The sequence below is a fragment of the Solea solea genome, chromosome 18 (genome assembly GCF_958295425.1).
Source record: "Solea solea chromosome 18, fSolSol10.1, whole genome shotgun sequence".
NCBI lineage: Eukaryota > Metazoa > Chordata > Actinopteri > Pleuronectiformes > Soleidae > Solea > Solea solea.
This window is the reverse complement of record NC_081151.1, coordinates 1745346-1765817: the sequence shown is the minus strand read 5'-3', so window position 1 is coordinate 1765817 and position 20472 is coordinate 1745346. Positions and strand designations below refer to the sequence as shown.

The 20472-nt window shown below is 42.2% G+C and overlaps 1 protein-coding gene across 1 annotated transcript in view; it reads left to right on the top strand.

Moving 5' to 3' along the window:
* Nucleotides 1–20472, top strand: part of kif6 (kinesin family member 6) — a 42803-nt gene that overhangs the window by 20581 nt on the left and 1750 nt on the right. The window contains exons 13-21 of the mRNA XM_058614466.1: nucleotides 3255–3431; nucleotides 10754–10856; nucleotides 11109–11164; nucleotides 15469–15519; nucleotides 16049–16139; nucleotides 16265–16400; nucleotides 17581–17663; nucleotides 18908–19015; nucleotides 19716–19831. Coding sequence (XP_058470449.1) covers nucleotides 3255–3431; nucleotides 10754–10856; nucleotides 11109–11164; nucleotides 15469–15519; nucleotides 16049–16139; nucleotides 16265–16400; nucleotides 17581–17663; nucleotides 18908–19015; nucleotides 19716–19831 — 921 coding nt within the window. The remainder of the gene's footprint in view (nucleotides 1–3254; nucleotides 3432–10753; nucleotides 10857–11108; nucleotides 11165–15468; nucleotides 15520–16048; nucleotides 16140–16264; nucleotides 16401–17580; nucleotides 17664–18907; nucleotides 19016–19715; nucleotides 19832–20472) is intronic.

Here is a 20472-nt window from a genome sequence, read left to right as displayed (position 1 = left end):
CAGTATTCTGTCCATCTGTCCAACTCTGTACTCTGCAAACCAGTTCACTATTGTACAGGTCTACAGTTCCCAGACTGGCGCTGGGTCCTCAGTGTTAATTATGGGATAGTCCCCTGTTAAACAAAGGGCTGTATCTCCACCCACTGTCCCTGTGTGCTCCCATGTACACGGTTGCCATGGCAGTGGGGCATGCACCTGGTAGTGCTTAGTGGAGTCAGCAGAGTTAATGGCACATCCACCACCGACATGATGACAGAGCAACACGGGGAGCGGACGAGCATAACGGTGCACATGCTTTTAAAAAAGACCAGATTTAAACATGGCTGCATTTGACAACAGTGAAGCTGTAGGGTCATAAAATAAAGAGTCTAAGCAAATCATTTATGGAACATTATTCACCATTACAGCAGCTCATTACGTTCAGGAAGGAACCCTGTGTGTGCATTTGCCATTGTTCTATACCAATTTTTTTATATCAGTCTCAATTAGGGCCGAACAATTCATTGAAATTTTATCGAAATTGCAATATGACCTAAGAAGCGCAGTATTTTGTTTAAAGCCACAGTGTCAAAATATCATTTTTGATTAATTATTATCTTGATCTGTACAAATCTTATTCTACAGACTGAAGAGAACATCTTTGTTTCTCACAAATCTGCACGAATATCATACAGTTTTCCAAAATTAAAATGATAATGATTAATGATGATAAAAATGACCGTTCTCTCTGATATCGCAAATCCTATCGCAATTCAGAAGAAATCATAATTATTCACCATATTATAGTGTTCATGAATCTGCATATATCATCCAGTGTCACAACTGAAAAACTGGAGATAAATTAGGTTGGCTATGAAACTGTCGTGATTGTAAAGAAATTATAATTTGAATGATATGAAGTATAGTCTTTGAAATCATCAAAAATGCAGAATCTAACTTCAGGCTGTAGTGCTTGGTCGACACAAGCGTTGACATGAACGTCGGCGTGTCTTTTCTCAAATCTCAGTGCTCAACACTTTGTCCAAGTAACTGCCTCAGACCTCTGATGTGTTTTCCTTCCAAAAAATCCGTGTGTTTTTTTTCTTTTTGGTTCTTTCTTGGAAACACTCAAACTCTGTGTGAGGGTTAATGCGTCCTGTCATCTATTCTGGTCAAAAATATTGGGTGTAATCACCCGTGTGAAGGCTGCTGCTGATGCTGGCCAGAGGTCATCCATTACAGTTTTCATACTCTTGTCAGACTCGGTTAGATGTGTACGTGAGGATGTGCTCAGACTAATGAAGTGCTGGAGACGAAGATGGCAAGATACTGCATGTGTGTGTGTACTTATTTTTAGAGGAAACGTAGAGATGGTTGGTGAAGCTGGTGCATGGATGCAACACCACAGAAGCTGCTCGAGTCATTAACATGTTTGTTTACAAGTTTACACAGTATTTCCCTTCCTGTTACCAAGAGCTGTTAATATTGTTCATTTATGTTCAGTAGCAGCATAGTCTCACATGGGTAACATTAAAATCCTATCTCGTTAGTCCTGAGGAAAAGGCCTCGGACGTTAATAACATGAGAGATAGTGTAAACTCCAGATTCCATGAGCTGTGTCGGTCCAGGACAAGATATCCTGCCATGGATGACTTTCTAAGGGGGAAATTTACACTTTCTTCCTTTTAAAGGAAAATAAGAAGAAGTGTAACCACTATAGTTCTATAGTGGTTACACTATAGAAATGGGATGGAAATAGCAGACAATGTTCCCTGGAGACACGAGTAAAGTAGAGGTCACAATTCCTCTGGCTGCTCGTGGACACTATTGAACATAAACAGTGATTTTCACAGTGTTGTTTCCAGAATGTTGGAAAAGTAGAGTCAGAAACGTCATTAAGACCCAATAAAGAGAAGTGTCCTGTACTGTGATTGTAATCTAGCTTCTGTACAATGAGGCGTCGCTGTGGTCATTTTACAGACATTTCTCTGCGTGACTTTTGTAGCATCCAGATCTAAAATGCAACCCCTAAAGAACATTTTCACTCTGCGAGTCCATGGTGCTGTCCAGCATGATTAAAGATATCAGCTGCCAGAATTGTCCATAATGGAAAAAGCTGGTGAAGTCTAGCGTCTGGAGTAAGGACTCAATGTATGAATGTATGAAACAATGACACTAGAGGTCATTTGGAGCAGCCCTGGGTTTAGATCTTGGCTGCATATTTGGCTTGGTTGGAAATGTAATTGTAACTGGAGACACGGCTCATTCGTGTTATTGTTTCCACTGACATCTCCTTTGTAATATAAAGTAACTTCTCCAGCTCCTTCTACTCTGTGTCCGTTCATCATCCGAGACGATGACATTCTGACGTTTTTCACAAATGATCTCGTGACCGCGGCAGTTTGACTTCTCCACAGCGACGCGTCTGCACGTCTGTGAATGTCATGACGGACCTGCTGCGTCTGAGGAGCAGACCAATGTGATTACTGTGATTAAAACACGAGGCAGGAGCAGGGAGCGATGTTTTATTCATGCAGGTGATGTATACGATGGTCATAACTTAAGGTTAGACGGAGTTTTTTGTGTTTGCCTCTTCACTTTGGTTATTTTCACACTTTCTCTTTTTGGCAGTTCTGATTGCAGAAAGCTAAAAGTCGCATGTCAGGCCAGCGGAGAGCTGTTTAAGGAGGCAGCTGATCAAAGAGTTGATTATTGCAGAGTTGGAAGCTGAGTGTACGTGGAGCAAAGGAAACCATTATAATAACTTGTCCTAATGCAGAGAGACGTTGCGTTTGGAGAAGTGAAACGTGTCATGGCGGTAAAAGTGTGAACAGGACTTAAGCTGCCGTTCTTGTCAGTTACTCTCTGTCAGACGTTCAGATATCACTTGTGTCCTCATTGGTGTGAAAGTATTTCTTGGAATCGTGGCCGGGTCTCTGCAGCCTCGCCTGCTCCTCCTCTTTCCACTGATTTATCCCAGACCATGTCGACTACCCCAGCCTCTAAGGTTAGACACTGAGCTCATGTCACCTCTCTGCCGTTTGTGAAAACTCCAGTGAAGCCTGTTGCTTAGGAGGCCACAGTATGGAGGTCATTGTTCCTCCTTGTTTTCTTGCATTTCTCCTATTTTGTCCATTATTACTGTGTATATACTACTTACTTTATTCTTTGCTGAAGCCAATCCCAGTTGACATGAACAGGTCAGCACTCTTTCAACCATCCACACACTCCTCTAGCACTGTCATGTATTTGTGCCCTTAACTCAGTACGTGCAGGTATCTTAGTGAAGATGTTGAAGAGGGAGAAGAAGAAGGCCCAGGATGTTGCTGCCAGGCTCGCTGACGTCACCAGTGGTCAGAGTGTAGCCGCCCACAGTACGTCACCGACGGAGAGCGACACAGACGACATCTCCAGCAACCGTGGAAGACGAGTGGTGCAGTACATGAAAAGAGGTACATGAAGTTTTATTCTGTAGAGCATTTACGAGGTCACGCGCTGGTGTTGGAAGAGAAGACCAAGTCAAGTTCTTCCTCACCAAACTTTCAGGGTCAACTGAGGCCTTTCTGTGTGTTCCTTTGCTCACAGAACATTTTAAATACCAGGTTCTATTCTTCACAAACTCTTTCCTCCGTGGCACTATTACTACAGCTGCTCGCTGCTATTAAATAATAAGAATGGGTCAAAAGCATAGCGTAGGAAATGAAGTGAGTTTAAAGGTGACGTGATTGTGATAAACGAGGTGCTGTGAGTACAGTGAGTGATCTCTCTGCGCTGGAATGTGAGCAGTTGGCTGCGATCCTGCTGATTTTCACTGCGTCTGCTGAGGTTGTGACAAATCCTTTATTTCTTGATGTTTAGTGTACGGTGAGCAGTCTGACATCCCATGGTTCTGTCTTATTTCTAAACAGTGTCATCAGCTGGACTGCATGTGTTAAGGAGGATTTCTTTTTTTTTGTTGGCTGTAAGTCAAGTGTCAGCAGAGTCATGTATATGAAGCCTGCAATTTGTTGCTGATGAGTTTAAAACCTGTGATCGTTATTGGAACATGAAGCAGAGTTCAGGGCCCAAGAATGCAGCAGTGTAAACACAAGAGACACCGTTCAGACGCTACTGGCATCACAAACCTCATGTCATGTCATCGGAAATATTAAATACCTTTAGTTTATATTCTTTTATTTCTATAAAATAAAATACCATACACCATGGTGTCTCATGTATAGATAAACATGCTGATTTTTTTGATTATACATGGACATTACTAATGTTTGCAACATAAATAAAGCGAGGTAGAGAATGAAATAAATGTCATCAAGTGTCAGCACAATGTTGCAGTTTGGTATAATTTTGTTATTTTAACAGATCATTTAGTTTCTCTTCCTGTAGCTGACCTTTTATTTTTTTATTAATTTTTTTATTTGTTTATTTATTTATTTATTTATTTATATTTCAGTCATGTCAGTTAGATCACTCATCATCTTAGTGTAGTCCATAGCGAAGACCAGCGACCAAAAGATTATCACAATGAAAAAAAATCACCATAACTATCAAATAATACATTTATTTCCTAAATGACAAAATGATTAGTTGGTAAATAGAATAGAGAAACTTTCAAAGCAAAGTGTTTTTGCACAATTCATCATTTCAGCTGATCCCGTCTCATAGGTTAAGTAAAGATAGCATATGCTCAAAAACAAGGTAAGCTGACTACATTAATGTAATGAATAACCTGGTTTTTCATGCATATTCCAAGATGACAACGCCAGGACTCAAGTTGTGAAAGAATGGTTCAGGGATCCAGGGACTGGTCCAGACCTTAACCACATTCAGAATCTTTCTTGACACAGCGCTCCGACTCCATCATAAATACAAGATCTGAACGCAGCAGTGGATTTAAATGAATGTTGTGATGTTGCGTAATAAGAAAGCGATGCCACGGTGAACGTGCGTCGTCCAACAAATCATTCAACTTGGTGACTCGGGTTTGGCCGGGCACTTTATATTGAACACATGGTGTATTGGTTTCATTATTGTTATCATTTTATTGCTCAGCCCTAGCCGTCTGTCTTGCATTGCTGTTCGGCTTTTTTTCAAACTCAACTTGGATTGAATGTAACCGGAATGTGGTGGTTGATCAAAGTCGAGCCAATCAGACTTTGAGATCTCCTATTTAGGCAGTAGTAGTGTTTATTTGGCTTTTCCTGTTTAATTTTGGTTAAGTGGAGCCTTAAGTGTGATGATAAACCTGAGCTCGGTGCTGGCCAAGGGCCGCAGAATTAGCCAGCAGCTCATCAGACTGAGGCTGCACGTCTGTCTGTGCTAACCACAGCTCCCTCATCCTCCTCCACATTTTTGTGTCATGCTGCCCAGTGTGGTGATAATGCCAGCGGAGGGGTAATTGCAAACAGGGGTCTCTGTAAGAGGATGCATTCAAAAACAAACACATGTTTGAACATGATCCAGTCAGCATTGGTGAGCAGATCCGTCATTCACTGACGGGACAATGAGCAGCGCTGTGATGGACGCCTGTAAAGCTGTGCTTTGATAAATGATGCACCATGTGTCTTGGTCTCTGTGTGTGTGTGTGTGTGTGTGATTGAATGATGACCCAGATGAAGAATCATCTGCTTTCTCTGATTTTAATGGATTCTTGGATGAACTGTGGCTGCTTCACAAACACAGATAAACATGATTATTGGTTAGTATAATCAACACTATATGGAACAATGTGATCTGAACTATGGTTTACACCATAAATAATGAAGCCATTTGCTAAGGAAATACAATTTCATGGAACCTTATTATAAAACTCTTAAAGGCTATTATATCATTTATAATATTTTACAAAAGTTGTTGTAAAATGATGATCTTGACGTGAGTATAAACAATAACTGCTATTTTTGTTACACCAGGATCCACAAGCTGTGTTGTTGTCTTGTCCTCAGGCCACTTATCTTCATGAGTGGACATCTTCATTTCCGTTAGCATCCATTTCTTTAATTGATGAACTGCATGATCAATGAGTTCCAGTGAAGACATAAATCTCAGGAATGCACTTTGAGTTTGTGGAATCACCGCTCGTGTTACTGAGAGCTGTGAACAGTGCATCAGCATGACATTATCATCCAAGAGACAACTGGTTGTGACGCAACCCATAAGAACCTGAAGCGTCCAGAACTGTGATTTAGTTCAGCGACATGTTGGTGTTTTACAAAACAGAATTCTAGATTAGAACAAAATGACAAACTTGACATGTTTTATTTAAGAAAATCCTAAATTTGTCCTTTTCTCTTGTCGTCTTCTGTTACGTCTTCTGTGTCCTCCTTCATGAACCTTCTCTGTGGTCTTCCTCTTTTCAGCTCCGTCTTCCTCATCCTTTGTCCAGTATAATCACTATCCCTCCAAACCATCTCAACCTTAATTTATTTCTAAACCGTTTAGACTGAGCTATCCCTCAAATATGTTAATTTCTAATCCTGTCCACCTCCAGCTCCGCCTCCTGTCATACATCACCCTGACACTCGCCTCCACCCACTCCACTCAGGTTAGGCCCCTTAACTACATTATCTAAATTACTGACATGATGACCTAAGTGGGAGGTGGTTACATTTCCCACTTCAATTCAAACTGAATTCTCTTTGCAACTAGCACAGTCGCCCCCTAGTGGCTTAGAAGAGATCTAGAAGACATACTTTTTTTTTTTAACAGATTTTATTTATAATATTATCCAAGAAATTAAGTTCACACTGAGAAACTTACTTACTTACTGTGAACACACCTCACCACAACACAGTGCCATGTGCGCTCAGGTGGATGCTTGTGCATTTGATATTTAAATAGCGTGGACAGTGGATGGAGAAAGGACAACTGCAGTCGATTATCTGCACTTTTCTGCCAGTAGAAACAAAGACAATCTTTGATTTGTATGAAAGATGCTTTATAAATAAAGTCTGATTTGATTTATTGAAGACACATTTTAACAGTAGCTGGTGCTTTTCTTCGCTCGGGTGTTTGACAGGATGCCAGTGCTCCAGTTTTGACCCCTGAAGTGAGTGAATCACTCACGAGTGCCCACATGTGCTTAAGTAGCTGTAATTGTTTGACGTTGTCACTCCTATTTTCCCACATGTAAAAAATGCGAGACTTCAGCATCGCAGTGAAGTTGTTGATGTTGGGGAGCGTTTCCTGCTTTTCCCGTGTCACTCTCTCATCTTCACTCTCTCATCTTCACACTCAGTAATTAATACGGGTCTAGATTTTGCTGTTGGGTCAAAAGTTCTTGAGAAAAATGTGAGATAAACAGCTTCACTGGTGTTAACATTACTTTGGAACGGTTCACGATGTGAACAGATGACACCACTTTTAAACCAGACTGTACAATAACTAAATGATGTCCTTTTGCCAACAATATTATTACAGTATTTTATTGTCCAATTTGTTGTGGAAGGGTTGCTCTCCCCCTTTAAAACTCCCAGGTCTCTTGTAAGCAGTTACACGTCCACTGTGGAATGTTCCTCCACTTTTCTCAGACCTCAGGCCAACAGGGAAACTAATTGGGCTCGTAACCTGAAGGTCGCCGGTTCAAATCCGGGAAAGGGCCAAGGACTGGGGTACCCCTGGGCAAGGCAACCAATCCCCCCACTGTTCCCCGGGCGCGGATAAGTGCTGCCCGCTGCTCCTGCACCAGGCGTGTGTGTGTGTTCACTTCTGGTGTGTAATGAGGACGGGTTAAATGCAGAGGTCAGATTCACACGGTGTGTGTGTGTGCAAAAAATAACTCATTCTAATTGTCATGAGAGGGCCACATGGTTGGTGCAGTGGTTAGCACTCTTGCCTTTGCAGCAGGAAGACCTGGGTTTGAGCCCCGGTTGGAACAAGGGCCTTTCTGCATGGAGTTTGCATGTTCTCCCTGTGTGTGTCCCAAAAACAAGCAATATGGGGATATGTCACTTGGACACTCTCAATTGACCATAGGTGTGAATGGTTGTCTCTATGTGGCCCTGCGATGGACTGGCGAACTGTCCAGGGTGTGTCGCCCTATGTCAGCTGAGGTTGACAGCCCCCTGAGGAGGATTCAGTGGTGGAAACTGGATGGATGGATAATTGTCATGAGAAATATCGGCCTCTTTTGAGAGCTGTGAAGCAGCAGCACACTCAAGTGTTTCTGACTTGAACCGTGTGAAATCCTGCAGCACACCTGGTGTCGGAGGGTTTTTTTTCCCCGTCAAAGCAGCGAGGCAATTACATTCAATTACATATTAAATTCCTCTTCCATACACTGAATGTGCAAAACATAAGGAGCACAGAGCCACTGCAGCTTGTGCACTACACTGTATTATATCACATGCGTCACATCTGGAGTGGTGATTCTCTGCGACCCACTTGGAGACTCATAACCAAACTCTATGTGCAGTAAATCACTGTTCTTTGTTCCGTCCTAATTCAAAACAAATGCACGACACATATCTTTTCCTCGTGCTCGACGCTCGGCTGAATGTTTATGTCTGTTTTAATGCACGTTTAATCTGAGCTTCCTGCTGCTGTGAGCCAGCAGCAGCAGCAGCCTCTTATGGTTACGCTGAGGGTAATTGTTGTCCCCTGAAGATTAACTGCATATGTAATGATGATGACCTTTCCATGGAAACCATTCATGTCTACTGAACGACATTTAGTTGACTCATCCCTTTCCATACTCCATCCTTCTGTATGGAGCTTTTAGCCTCGCAAACATCAAATAAAACATGGGCATTGGGGAGTTTTATATCCGTTGATGACCACTGTCTGTGCATTTCCTCAAAGTCTGAGATGCCTGTGTCTTCTTCACCGGAATCTTCTTTACTTGTGTGTTTTTAAAGGGTAAAAACGGGGAGTTTTAGATCTTAATGTAAATCTTGCTTGCGTGTAATGAGACGCTGATGATTCTACCAGGTCCTCCACACGTCTCTGTGAAGCCTGAAAGAGTAGAGACGTCTCATTAAGTCAGACACTGTTGTCCCCTGCAGTATAGGAATATGCACTGTTTTTGCATTTAATGCTACTAATGAATTGATGGCACAGCATTGTCATATTTCATATTCCTGGTGTTTGTTAAAATGGTAACAATATACAAGTTGTTTCCTCCGCCCGTGAAACCTCAGTGGTTTGTCTGGGTGGAAAAGGAGAATGAGGAAAACTGGCCCTGAGGTCTATGTGATCTCATTAGCCCACAAAGTGCTTTATTACAAAATGATATGATTTCATATTACTCATAGATATGTGAGGAATGCTGTCCTTTACAATGGTTGAATGAAAGTGTTTCTCCTAGAGACTCGTTTATGCCTGCTGGTTTCAATCAGGACCAAACTGAAAGACAGAAATATTCCACACTGTCCAACAACTAATGTCACATGAGTTACTTTGGTTAATTTTGGGTTTTCCATAGCACAGGGAATGTTGCACAGCTCTGTTTTGTATTCTGCTGTGAGATCTGGTAAAACACAGTCCAGTGGAACCTAATTCCCATCCTAATCTAGAAGAGGATCAACAATGCTCCCATTTTCCATGAATTAATGTAAAAAAATATTATCCAAGAAGCTTCTTTTTGGCTCATAAATGTGTATAACATAACAAGATAGTGATTAAATTGCACTCATGTGCCTTTGAATGGTCACAAAGAAAGTCTCTGCCCCCCTTAAGATGCCTTATGTGAAGCTTTAGTTCAGGTGTTTATTTGCCTTTTACTGTGACCACACCCACCTGTACAATATTCACAATTTTAATTAGCATCTTGATGCGTCTCAAACTTTACAAATTTGAGTGCACGTAGATCTTCGATTACGGGGAAAAAAAATTGAGCAAAAAAAGTTTTGCAAATTCATTCATTTGTTGAGTATGATTATAAATGACAGCCGTTAAATAATAATCATAAAATATTCATGATTGGGTGTAATTCTGGAGTCGTTAAGAAGTAAATTGTGAAGGATAAAGTTTCAGTAACAGTTGTAATATGATACCAAAGCTTCTCCATGTGTAGATTAGATTAGATTAGATTAGAGAAAACGTTTCTCCCAACACAACACCTTGATAAACCAGATTTTAGTTCATTGTCCTCTACAACAGGACAATGTTTCAAAGCACATTATAAACAATCTACATCTACCTTCATTTTGTATAAAGTTTAGTTCTGAGGTCCAGTCAGTGTTATATTCACTACTTTTGTACATAGCAGTCCTATTGTTCTTAATTGTTATTAAACTTGTACTCAAATGCATCTATATTTATTTATATAGCATTGTGTATATATATATATATATTATATCCCCATCGTGTTGCCTGTGTAAATCAGATGGAATCGGAAGGTAAATGAAAACTCTTAAAGTCACTTCTTTGATCCAGTTTTATCATGCTTTAAGAAAATGGCTTATTAAATATTACAAGCCTGCTTTAAACATCAGCATCAGCAGGTGATGTGTCCACAATCATTCATAAAATCATTTCCTTAAATGCTGACTTTTTGTTTCCAGCCTGTTGCTGTTTACACTGGTGTTTATGTTCTGTTTAATCCTTAAGTTAAAGTTAAGTGTAATTAGTAATAGGTGGGAGGTCATCCATTCATGCATCTGGCTGCCAGACTGAGTGCGTGTGGATGTGGGAACATGTGTGAGCGTACACTTCAAACCTGCATGAGTGCAGTTTCATGTTGGAAGTATGATATTGTTGATTGTTGATTATGTTGATATTATGATAACGTATCGTACGCCTCAGTGCTGGGTTTCTCTTTTTGTTTTCTTTCTTTCAGGTCCACAGCTGTCTATGGGGAAGCAAGAAGCCTTTGAGACCTTTATAAGAGACCACGAGGACTATCTGACCATCGAGGACAACAAGAACCTACTCAAACAGAGGTTAGAGACAGAATTCTGTGGGCCATGATTCTCCTCATTCACATTATTAGCATCTGTAGAAGCTGCTAGATTTTATACAATCCAGAAAAAGGGCATCTTCTATCCGGGAGAGGATTATGTAAGATGTTAAGTAACATCCCAGCTGACACAGCATGTAATACATGTTTTTATTTAATACTGAAGGGATTTTATTTGGCCTACCGACGCTATACTGCTACCACTGCCCATTAACACCTACGATCTCCTGCACAGGTCAGCCGAGGCCAGAAGACTTGGAACGCAGCTGACTGAAGGCAGAAATGTAATCAGTAAGTCGTATCAACAGATGAGGGCTTGCCTTCCAGAAAACACAACACATGTCGCAGCTGAGAAAACACACACACTTTCATCATCTTCCCTACAAAGACTGTGGCACCAGCTCTGTGTTGGATGGCGTTGGTGTTTGTGAACGTTCTTCTGGTCCCGAAAGACAGCGGCCCACGTACCTGCCTGGAAAACGTTAATGAATATTGGATATTCAGTTTCCCTGGAGTGTAGAAATGTTGTTCAGCACATTCCTGAACTTTTCCAGGACAGAGAGGCACTCTGATTTCCACCCACCTATTCCTCCTCCAACCCGTACTTTTTTTTACTAGCCTGTCTCCGGCTGTTTTATGGTGACTTTAAATGCACCCCTGTGTACTTCTGGGTAATGTCCTTGACAGGTAGCCGTTCTGTGCCAAAACGAGGCCTGGCATGAGCCGGAGCTTGAGACAACGCTGAGCGAGTCCAGAGTTTACGGCTTTGCTCCGGCGTTTATTCTATCAATACGTTTATTATTAAGTATTATTCACATTTGAAAGCTCACTTGGAGTCTGCACTCGTGCTGTCAAGATGACTTTTATTCAATAATATGTCGTGGGTTTCTTCCTCGTGGGCAGTGAGTGTCCGCAGTGTCGTCGAGTTTCAATGATTTCACTGCACTTTGCTTGAATTTTTCCATCAAACTTTTATTGTTCTGACTGATCTGGTTTGCATGTACTGTTGCACGCTGCTTTTCTGAATTTCCCCTTATTATTACACATGCCACGTTAAATGAAGAGGTCTGCCTGGCACACCAGAGCCTGGCATCACCGCCGCCTCAGATCTCGCTCGGTGGTTTGGTCGCGTTTGTTAAACCTCAAAGCGGCGTTTCGTTCATCATCATTTTTCAGGATTTATTCTGTGACGCGTCATATGTCACACAGACGTCTAGAATATTAACTCTTTAAATGTGTTGTGTAGGAAGCAGCGCTCGTGGATTAACGTCCATCTTTAATGAGATTCAAATTTGAAAAAAGCCGCCAAAAACATCTCGACGCTGTCAGATATCGTTACATTTTGAGGCGCAAGGATCTGCATTCCTTCTACATGAGAGACGGTGTTTTTAGTGGACGGTGGTTGCCTCTTCTGGCTGGAAAGTAGTACCATAATATTTAGTTCAGTATGTCTCCTTGCCATTTTGGACGCTCCGCTTGGAAATGTTACACTACATGTGTCTCATGGTTGTTGTAGAACATGGAAAAGACTTAGCATAATATAGACAAAGGCTTTGTGCTGCTCTCTCTGATGGATGTGCCCAGCGTGAGGGTCACTCGTAGGAGAGAAAGGCAGATGTAGTAGCCCATGAAGACGTCGGTGTATAAACATTTTCTTGGTTTACAGTCTTGTTCTTGGCCACGGCACACGGCCTTGGAATCCAGTCCCACTGGAGGAGCATATGTTCCGAACCCTTTGGTCCAAAAAGTGCGAGCATATATATTTGTTCAGAGGGGTCAGCGACGCACGTCTCTGAGAGCACGGAAGGTGTAGTGGATGTGTAGGGCGGCTGGAAACGAGCAGCATCTCCTGATTTCTCTGCCAGATGTGCAGCGATTTATGCGGCACCGTGCGAGGCGGAGCATCTGGTATCTGCTCTGGGAACAACTTTTATCAGCTCACCTTTGCCGGGATCGACCCAAAAGATATTTGAGATAAATGGCAGTGAAACTCCACTGGAGCCTGAAATGAAAATGGTGGCCAAGAATATTTTTTTCCAAAGCACTGGAGAAGGAATATCGCAGGAAGAATGTAACTTGATTTCTTCATTGGATGTGGTCTTTGTTACCAACAGCCACGACATTTAACGTGACTGTTGCTATGATTTACTTCTGCAGCTAATGGTATCAGCTGTTCATCACAACAGTTTATGGGATGTCCTTGGTTTAGGTTATTATGGCCCCAGACACAAATGTCTTTGAACAATAAAAACACACAACGCTGAACTCATTGTTCAGTATTTACAACCTTTCATATCATTTGAAATGCAGCTCGATTTTGGACACTTCTTCACACAGACATGAATTGACACCCACTGAGACACTGAGAAGCGGGATAGCATGCATGCGTGCATGCGTGCACGATGCTGGGATCTCGCGCTCACTGCGGCGTATCACGTTTAACCTCCGCTCCACAAAAATGACCAAATATTTATTGAGGCTTGCAGCTTGAAACCAGTCCTTAAAGACGACGGCATGTCTCTCCCGACGATGTGGGGGGAAACCCTGCGTGGTTTGGAAGGGGTTGTGGTGTTTAGCCTGCAGTCTTGTCCTGAGGCACTGGAGTGGAATCCAAAAATACTGCATCACACACACACACACACACACACACACACACACACACACCACGATTACTTGACACGTATGCAAATGTATCTTTTTTGTCAGTGAAGGAAAGAGACATTGTTGACTGGCAGTCGTGACTCCTCAACGCTCAGTACAGACCATAAGGACATGAGCCACATATTTATAAAGCACTTTATTAAGCAAAACAACAACAGCTGAAACAAAGTGCTGTACAACAGAGATAAATAAGATAAATAAAATATAAGAAATGACATCATAGGCCTAGACAACAAACAATAAAACTATAAAATAGTGTAGAAAGTATTAACAAAAACACAAAGTGGACAGTGAAGGGGCGTGTCTAACATGCTCTGTCCCCTCTGAGCTTCTGTTTTGATTTTGGTATCTGCAGGAGCAGCTGATCAGCTGACCTCAGAGACCAGGCAGGAGCGTAAGGATATTGCCTGTCACGCGCTTCCTGCACATCGTCGCCATGGCAACATGGAAGGACTCACGACATCAATATTCCTTAATCCTTACGAACAAAGCGGGCTTCACATGAGTTAGTGACTGTAATGTCAGCTGAGTTGTTTTGTTGGGGAAGACTTGGGTCTGACCACCGCACCACAATGTAAAGCCACAGGGCGTCTAACTTCATTTACATCTCCAGCTTCATTTGTATGAAAACACATGGCTTCCAAAACTCTGTCTCATGAGGGAAAAACACGACGTTTCCCGCGGTGTCGCTTCAGATCGTTCATTCATGGCTCCACTGTCGTCTGAAACCTCAGACATAAATTTATGTGCTTAACAGAAATGTTTTTAAACATGAGCTTTACTGTGAATTGTTTCCTTCAGCAGTGAAAGGCTATGATAGTGATATTGTTATTCTGAATGAATCCCTGGATCTCTCCTGGACACCAGGTTATTTAAAACCTTCTTCTTCTTCTTCTTCTTCTTCTTTGACAAAGCAAGTGTTCTTATCCCACTTTTTTATGGCACCATGAAACGGTATCTTCTTCACACGCCCCAGTTTCTTCGTCATCTGGCTTTCTCGTTTTTGAACCGCAGCTTTTAGATTGGCAAAAGGATTCTATTACAGAAACAGATACAGCACAGCGCCGTGTGCACATATCAGACCTGGGGGATTGTGAGGGGAACTCCACGCAGAAATTGCTGCCATTCAACTTCCCTTCTGTCGTTATTATCTCAGTCATTCACTCCACACAGCAGCTGACGTTTCAGCCATTTTCTTTGATGTTAAAGTAAAATTATCATCTTTATTATAATAAATGAATCTCATGCGTTCATCAAAAATGGCTCAAACGTGCATGAGCTCATTAAACTGACAAACAGAATTCACTCATTCATTTGTTAACACAGTGTGACTGTCACACGATGATTAGAAAACAACATGTAGCTTCCTGGCTCGTTGTGAGGACTGTTGTTGTGTGAGTCAGCAGTGTGTCCAATATTGTGCAAATAACTCAATGATGCGACGCAAGAAGAGTAAATAACTTTGTGTCAAGACAGTTCAGGGACAGTAAAAGATGCAGGATGTGAAAAACATTGTGTACGGCTTTATCCTCCACATGTGTGTTGCAGGGGCGGGGCTGCTGGTGCCAATCCTAGCTGACATAGGGCGAAAGGCGGAGTGAGTGCATCCTGGACAGGTCGCCAGTCCAATTGGACAATTTAGTGTGTCCAATTAACGTCTGCATGTTTTTGGACATGTGTGAGGAAACCAGAGAAATCCCACGCACACACGGGGAGGATGAACAAACTCTTGATTACAAATGTGCCTTTTACAGGTTGATTTAAATCAAAACAAATGAAAGGGATGATATGTTTCTTATTAGTTTGAACTCATCAACACTCGAGGTTGGACGTGTTTGTTTGGGCTCCACTGAGCAAAACATTTGATCAATGTTTGTGTGAGATTAATTTCAAAGTATTTTACAGTTTCTATGTTTTGTTTCGTCCTCTCTCAGATGAGCTGAAGAAGCAGTTAGAGCTGAGGAGAAGGCAGCGAGCAGCTCAAGGTAAGAGTTCCAGCTCCATCTGTACCGTCAGCCAAATCAATGCATTTTACTGAGCCAAGAGAATCCACGTTTAAACTCAGTCGCTTCCACGTCGTCCTTTGAAATTAAATGAGCAGTTTTGTCACGAGTGGAAACTCCTCCACCGTCGTTTTTGATATTCCACTCTCTTCAGAATGTCCTGGTAAACATGTGCACACAGTGTGGGCGCTGGTGTTTAGCAGTGGCCACTTCAAAGCCTGTGCAGTCGTCGTCCTCAGTGACCAAAGACTGAAGGACTGTCCCTTCACTTAGTCTCTTGTGACTGGTTTGATCAGTGACATAAAAGCTTTGATGAGGAAATCTGGCTGTAAAGACTACAAACATCTCTCCACTATTTCATTGTTATTTAGAGATCACGTCACAGTGGCCTGGTTTCTGTTATCCACCGCCAGCATTCAGAACCGTGTCTCTCACAACCAGAACATGACTGTTTCTGTCTTTGTCCTTCTTCAGTGTGCTCATGTGTTTCTCGTGTCCAATGCTACTGCAGGTGTGACGGGGAGTCCCACAGAGGCCGGGGAGGAGGTGGATGCCCTGCGAGAAGAAAACCTGTGCAAACACATTTTGCAAGAAAAAGAAACGTGAGTTTTTTATGTGTCGTCATGGTTTCCCCCGGGTCCCTGCCTGCTGAGATTGATGAGACGCAGCAGATGCTGTGAAACGGGGACAAAGAGATGAATGTTTTGCTGCTAATGTCTCCCATCAGCTACAAGAGCATCGTTGGCCGTCTCAAAGCCTTGAGGACGGAGATTGAGCACCTGCAGCTGTTGCTGGAGAGGGTGAAAGTCAAGCTACAGAAGGACTTTCATAAGTGGTGGAGCCGGGAGGCTTCCAGTGATCAGGTGACTGCATTTTCCTTCTGTCTGTCTGTCTGTCTGTCTGTCTGTCTGTCTGTCTGTCTGTCTGTCTGTCTGTCTGTAAAGCAGGAAGCCTTGTTGGTGTATTTATGACTGTTTTCTTCTGCTCTAGCTTTCCTCTCACACCTGAGAGGTTTCACTTGTTGCACGACACTTTGCTGCAGCAACAAGGTCAATTCTTTATAAATTGTTGAAGCTGCTTTTTGTGCACTAAATTCTGAAGCTGTTTAAATGTATGAAAGCTCACAGCTCTCACAGTGACACTGGGAATTGACCGTGTCCAGTAACAGCACTACATCACCACAGTACAGGGACTTCTTCTCGTCTTATACATCACTCCATATCCGCTTTCCTTGTCTTGGCAGATGTTCTGGTGAGTGATGCTGGAACAGACGTGTAGTTGGTGTATTATTTGTCATGCATTGTCTCATGTGCCGGGTCACATGACCAGTGTGATCCTCACAGCCTCTGCTGGCTGGATGAATGAATGGGTCCTGGTGGGAGGATGTGGAGGAGGCTCAAACTGAGAAACACAGAAATCCATGTGACCGAGAGGCGAGAGAGTAAATACATCAACACACGGTCTCAGAAGTCAGAGTTGAACAAGGACAATATGTTGTTGGGGGGGTAATAAATGAGTCAGTGTTTATTTCAGTCCTAAATAGCACCTTTGTATTTGTGCTGGATACTTAGGAGACGTATGCAGTACGGACACAGTGTGGAAGACGATGTTAGCAAAGGCTTGGACGGAGAGTTGAGTCCAAAATCCACAAATTATAAATGACAAAGAGAGAGAGATGGGTCTGTGGACTCACACACACACACACACACACAGCCTTAATGGCTGTTGTGCACATTTCATAAACTAACAACATCTGACCAGCAGACACCGCTGGCTGCTTCTCTGGCTGCTTCTCTTTCATTTTGATCTCGCCAATGGAGAATAGCATCTTACTCACGTCTGAGGAAGAGCCAGAGAATTTATCACCGACTGACACAGAGGAAGTCGCACAGACAGGACGTTAGCAACAGGTTCAGGTCTTGATTGTTTAGTTTACATGTGGTTGATTCATCTTTAAAAGCTGAAGATAAAGTTGTTCTGTTGTTATATTGTCATCATCTCCAAGATACATGTCACACATTTACTTTCAACGATTGTTTCTAGGACCCAGATTCAGCCAGGTGTCGTCACACAGACTCACCACAGGGAACCTTACAGCCGTCTTCACCCGGCACTCCAGGATTGAGGTGAGACGCTCTCTCTCTCTCTCCCCCTCTCCCTCTCTCTCTCCCTCACTGTGATTGATGTGTGTGTTCCGTCCTCCGTCCTGCACGACAGCAGATGTAAACACACACCTCTTTACACTGTGAACTTACTTTAAGGAGAAGCCAAAATTAACTCCATAAAGCATTTATTGTGGATTTCTGTTCAGCCGAGCCAAAAGTGTTGGAGCAAGAAACACCTTCCCCTCGCTGACTCACTTCTGCTTCATTCATTAGTTATTTTTACCCGTTCACCATCTGTGCTTGAATGCCACTTGATTTAATGGCCAACAACCTGCAGCTCCTCGGCTCTGGTTTCCATGGAACCCTTTTTTTTTTGTGCTTCACCAACCTTACTGATAAAAGAATTCTCTTTTATCAAACAGATATTGTATCACATCACAAACAAACACGGTGATATTTGACCGCTCGGTCCATTTGTCACACTGACTGCTCTCAGCATCAGTGTCGTAGGTTGTTAAAGGACGTGAATTATATTGTGGGAGAAGAGATATTGTCTTCAAACATCATAACAGACTGATGCTGATTCTGACGTTTGTTTTTGAAGCTTTCTGGGTCCTTTTTTCCCTCATAATAATCAGGTTAAATACGTCTGCATGGTTACTATAATAAAATGTCCCAATAAATCATAAATTCTTGGCCTTATTTGACCTTCTGGTATTCCACCGTGTGTTCATGCTTTGAACGGTGTGACTGTGACTCCGGTGATAAAGCTGGTGAACCTCAGAAACCCTGGACATGAAATATCGCAGTGGAAACTACATTTCATTGTTAAATAAATAAACATGTGTACGGCATGTGATGATGCTAAAAATAAACCTGTGAGACGAGACATATGATTTCCATATGAACTCTAGTCTGCAAATCTGCTGCAGACACAGATCAGATCATAAAATCCTCCTTTAACTTCACGTGTGTCCGCGGGGTCTTAAAAAGTATTAAACGTTGATAAATCTTAGTTAAAGCTCATGTGTTCCTATGTATGGTTGTGTTTGTAAGTTAAATACGTGCTGATGGCGATAAGGTCTTAGAATATTTTGAGAAGGTCTTGAAAAAGTCTTATTGAGATTAACCTGAGGATTCCTGCAGCACAGCGAGAGACTTCCCTGCTCCACAGTCTTCCACCTCTTCTGCTCAAGATCTCACGTCTGCACGGCTTTTGTTCCATAAATGTTAAGACTGTTTATTTGTGTACATTTGTGTTTCAGAAGCTTCAGTCCTAAAAACGTTCCTCCCGTAACAGCTGCACCAGCGTGGCACGATGATACCTCCATGCACGGGAGAGCGACTCACTACACGCCGTCATCTGAGTGGAGGTGTGTGTGTGTGTGTGTGTGTGTGGGACAGGCTTCCTGGACATGAATGTGTGGCTTTGAAAACAACAGCTATTTTGATAATCGGTTTGAAGCTTTTTTCATGATTAAAACAAGATTTCCGATTGTTTAAGCTTCTTAAATGTGAATATTTCCTTAATTTATAACAAAGAAATCACTAAAATGTGAATCATTTTGGTTTGTGGACAAAACAAGACATTTGAACACATCAAAATAATGGTTAGTTGCAGCTCTACATTCAACCTGCTGAGGAAAATAATCACCAATCATGTGACTCCTCGAGGCCACAGCATGACATAAGATGAAGTTTAAGCACTGTGTACATTTGTAATGTACGTGTGTCCATATGCAAACAACACAGGAGCCCGTGTGCGTGTTTGCAGTCGTCATTAAATCCATACAAACGACCTGGACCTGTAGATTTTTATAGCCGCGCTGTGTTTTCTCTCCACTTATGAATGTGGCCATAAATTTTTATTTCTCTGTGAAGTAATGTCTCCAAACTCTTTCTACCAATTCAAAGGCATAGTTTCTCACTGGAGCGCTGCACAGTTAAACATTCAGAGCGTCACATGCAGGCTGGAGGAGCACAGCGATGCATTTGTTTTCTCTCTCTTCAACAGTTAGTTTATGTTTGTGCGACAGTGTGCAGATAATTCACGTTGACCTGTTCACATGTCAGGTCCCTGTCGAGCACCGAGCTCTCGTCCTCCTCGATTCCACTGACTGGACACCAGCAGACGGACGCTGACATCCTGGCCTTTGTCAGAGCCAGACAAAACCTCCTCAACAGAGCAGGTAACGACACACATCATGTGCATTTTGTAATCAACACTGCCCTCTGCTGGTTAGCTGCCTTACATCTTCTGGAGTCTTTTAATGTAGAAATCCATGAGTACCTTTAGAATGCTTCTCTGTAACTCTCCATATTCTCCTCTGACTCCTGCATAAAGTCCACTTCCCTGTCTTGTGGTTTTTCCAATGATGAGAAATAAATGAGCAGATACCATGCAAAAGAACACAAGCTTTTCTTTCCCATCACTCTTCCTTTCATCCTTTCCTTCCTTCCTCATTTCATCAGTGAGTTGAGTGTGTTTTGACAGAGAAGCGTCAGATCTTGTTTTTTGTGTTTCTTCCATATGATTCTATCCCCTCTATAAAAATTCAAACACGTTTAATGACCCGTGTCTATTTAGGGCGATAATCCAAAACTTTCAAGGGTCTTGAAAACTGTTTTTCAAGGATTTCAAGGACCCATTTACTTTCCTTAAGATAAATTCTTCAAATTCACAAACTTTCAAGGACCCTTGGGTAGAACATGACTTAGGCCTTTATCTGCAGCAGCAGCAGCAGCCATGTGCAGACATGTGACCCAGAGGATATATTCTGTCATATTTCACTTAATTTCTGGATTATCTGTCAGTGTTTTGTTTTATTTT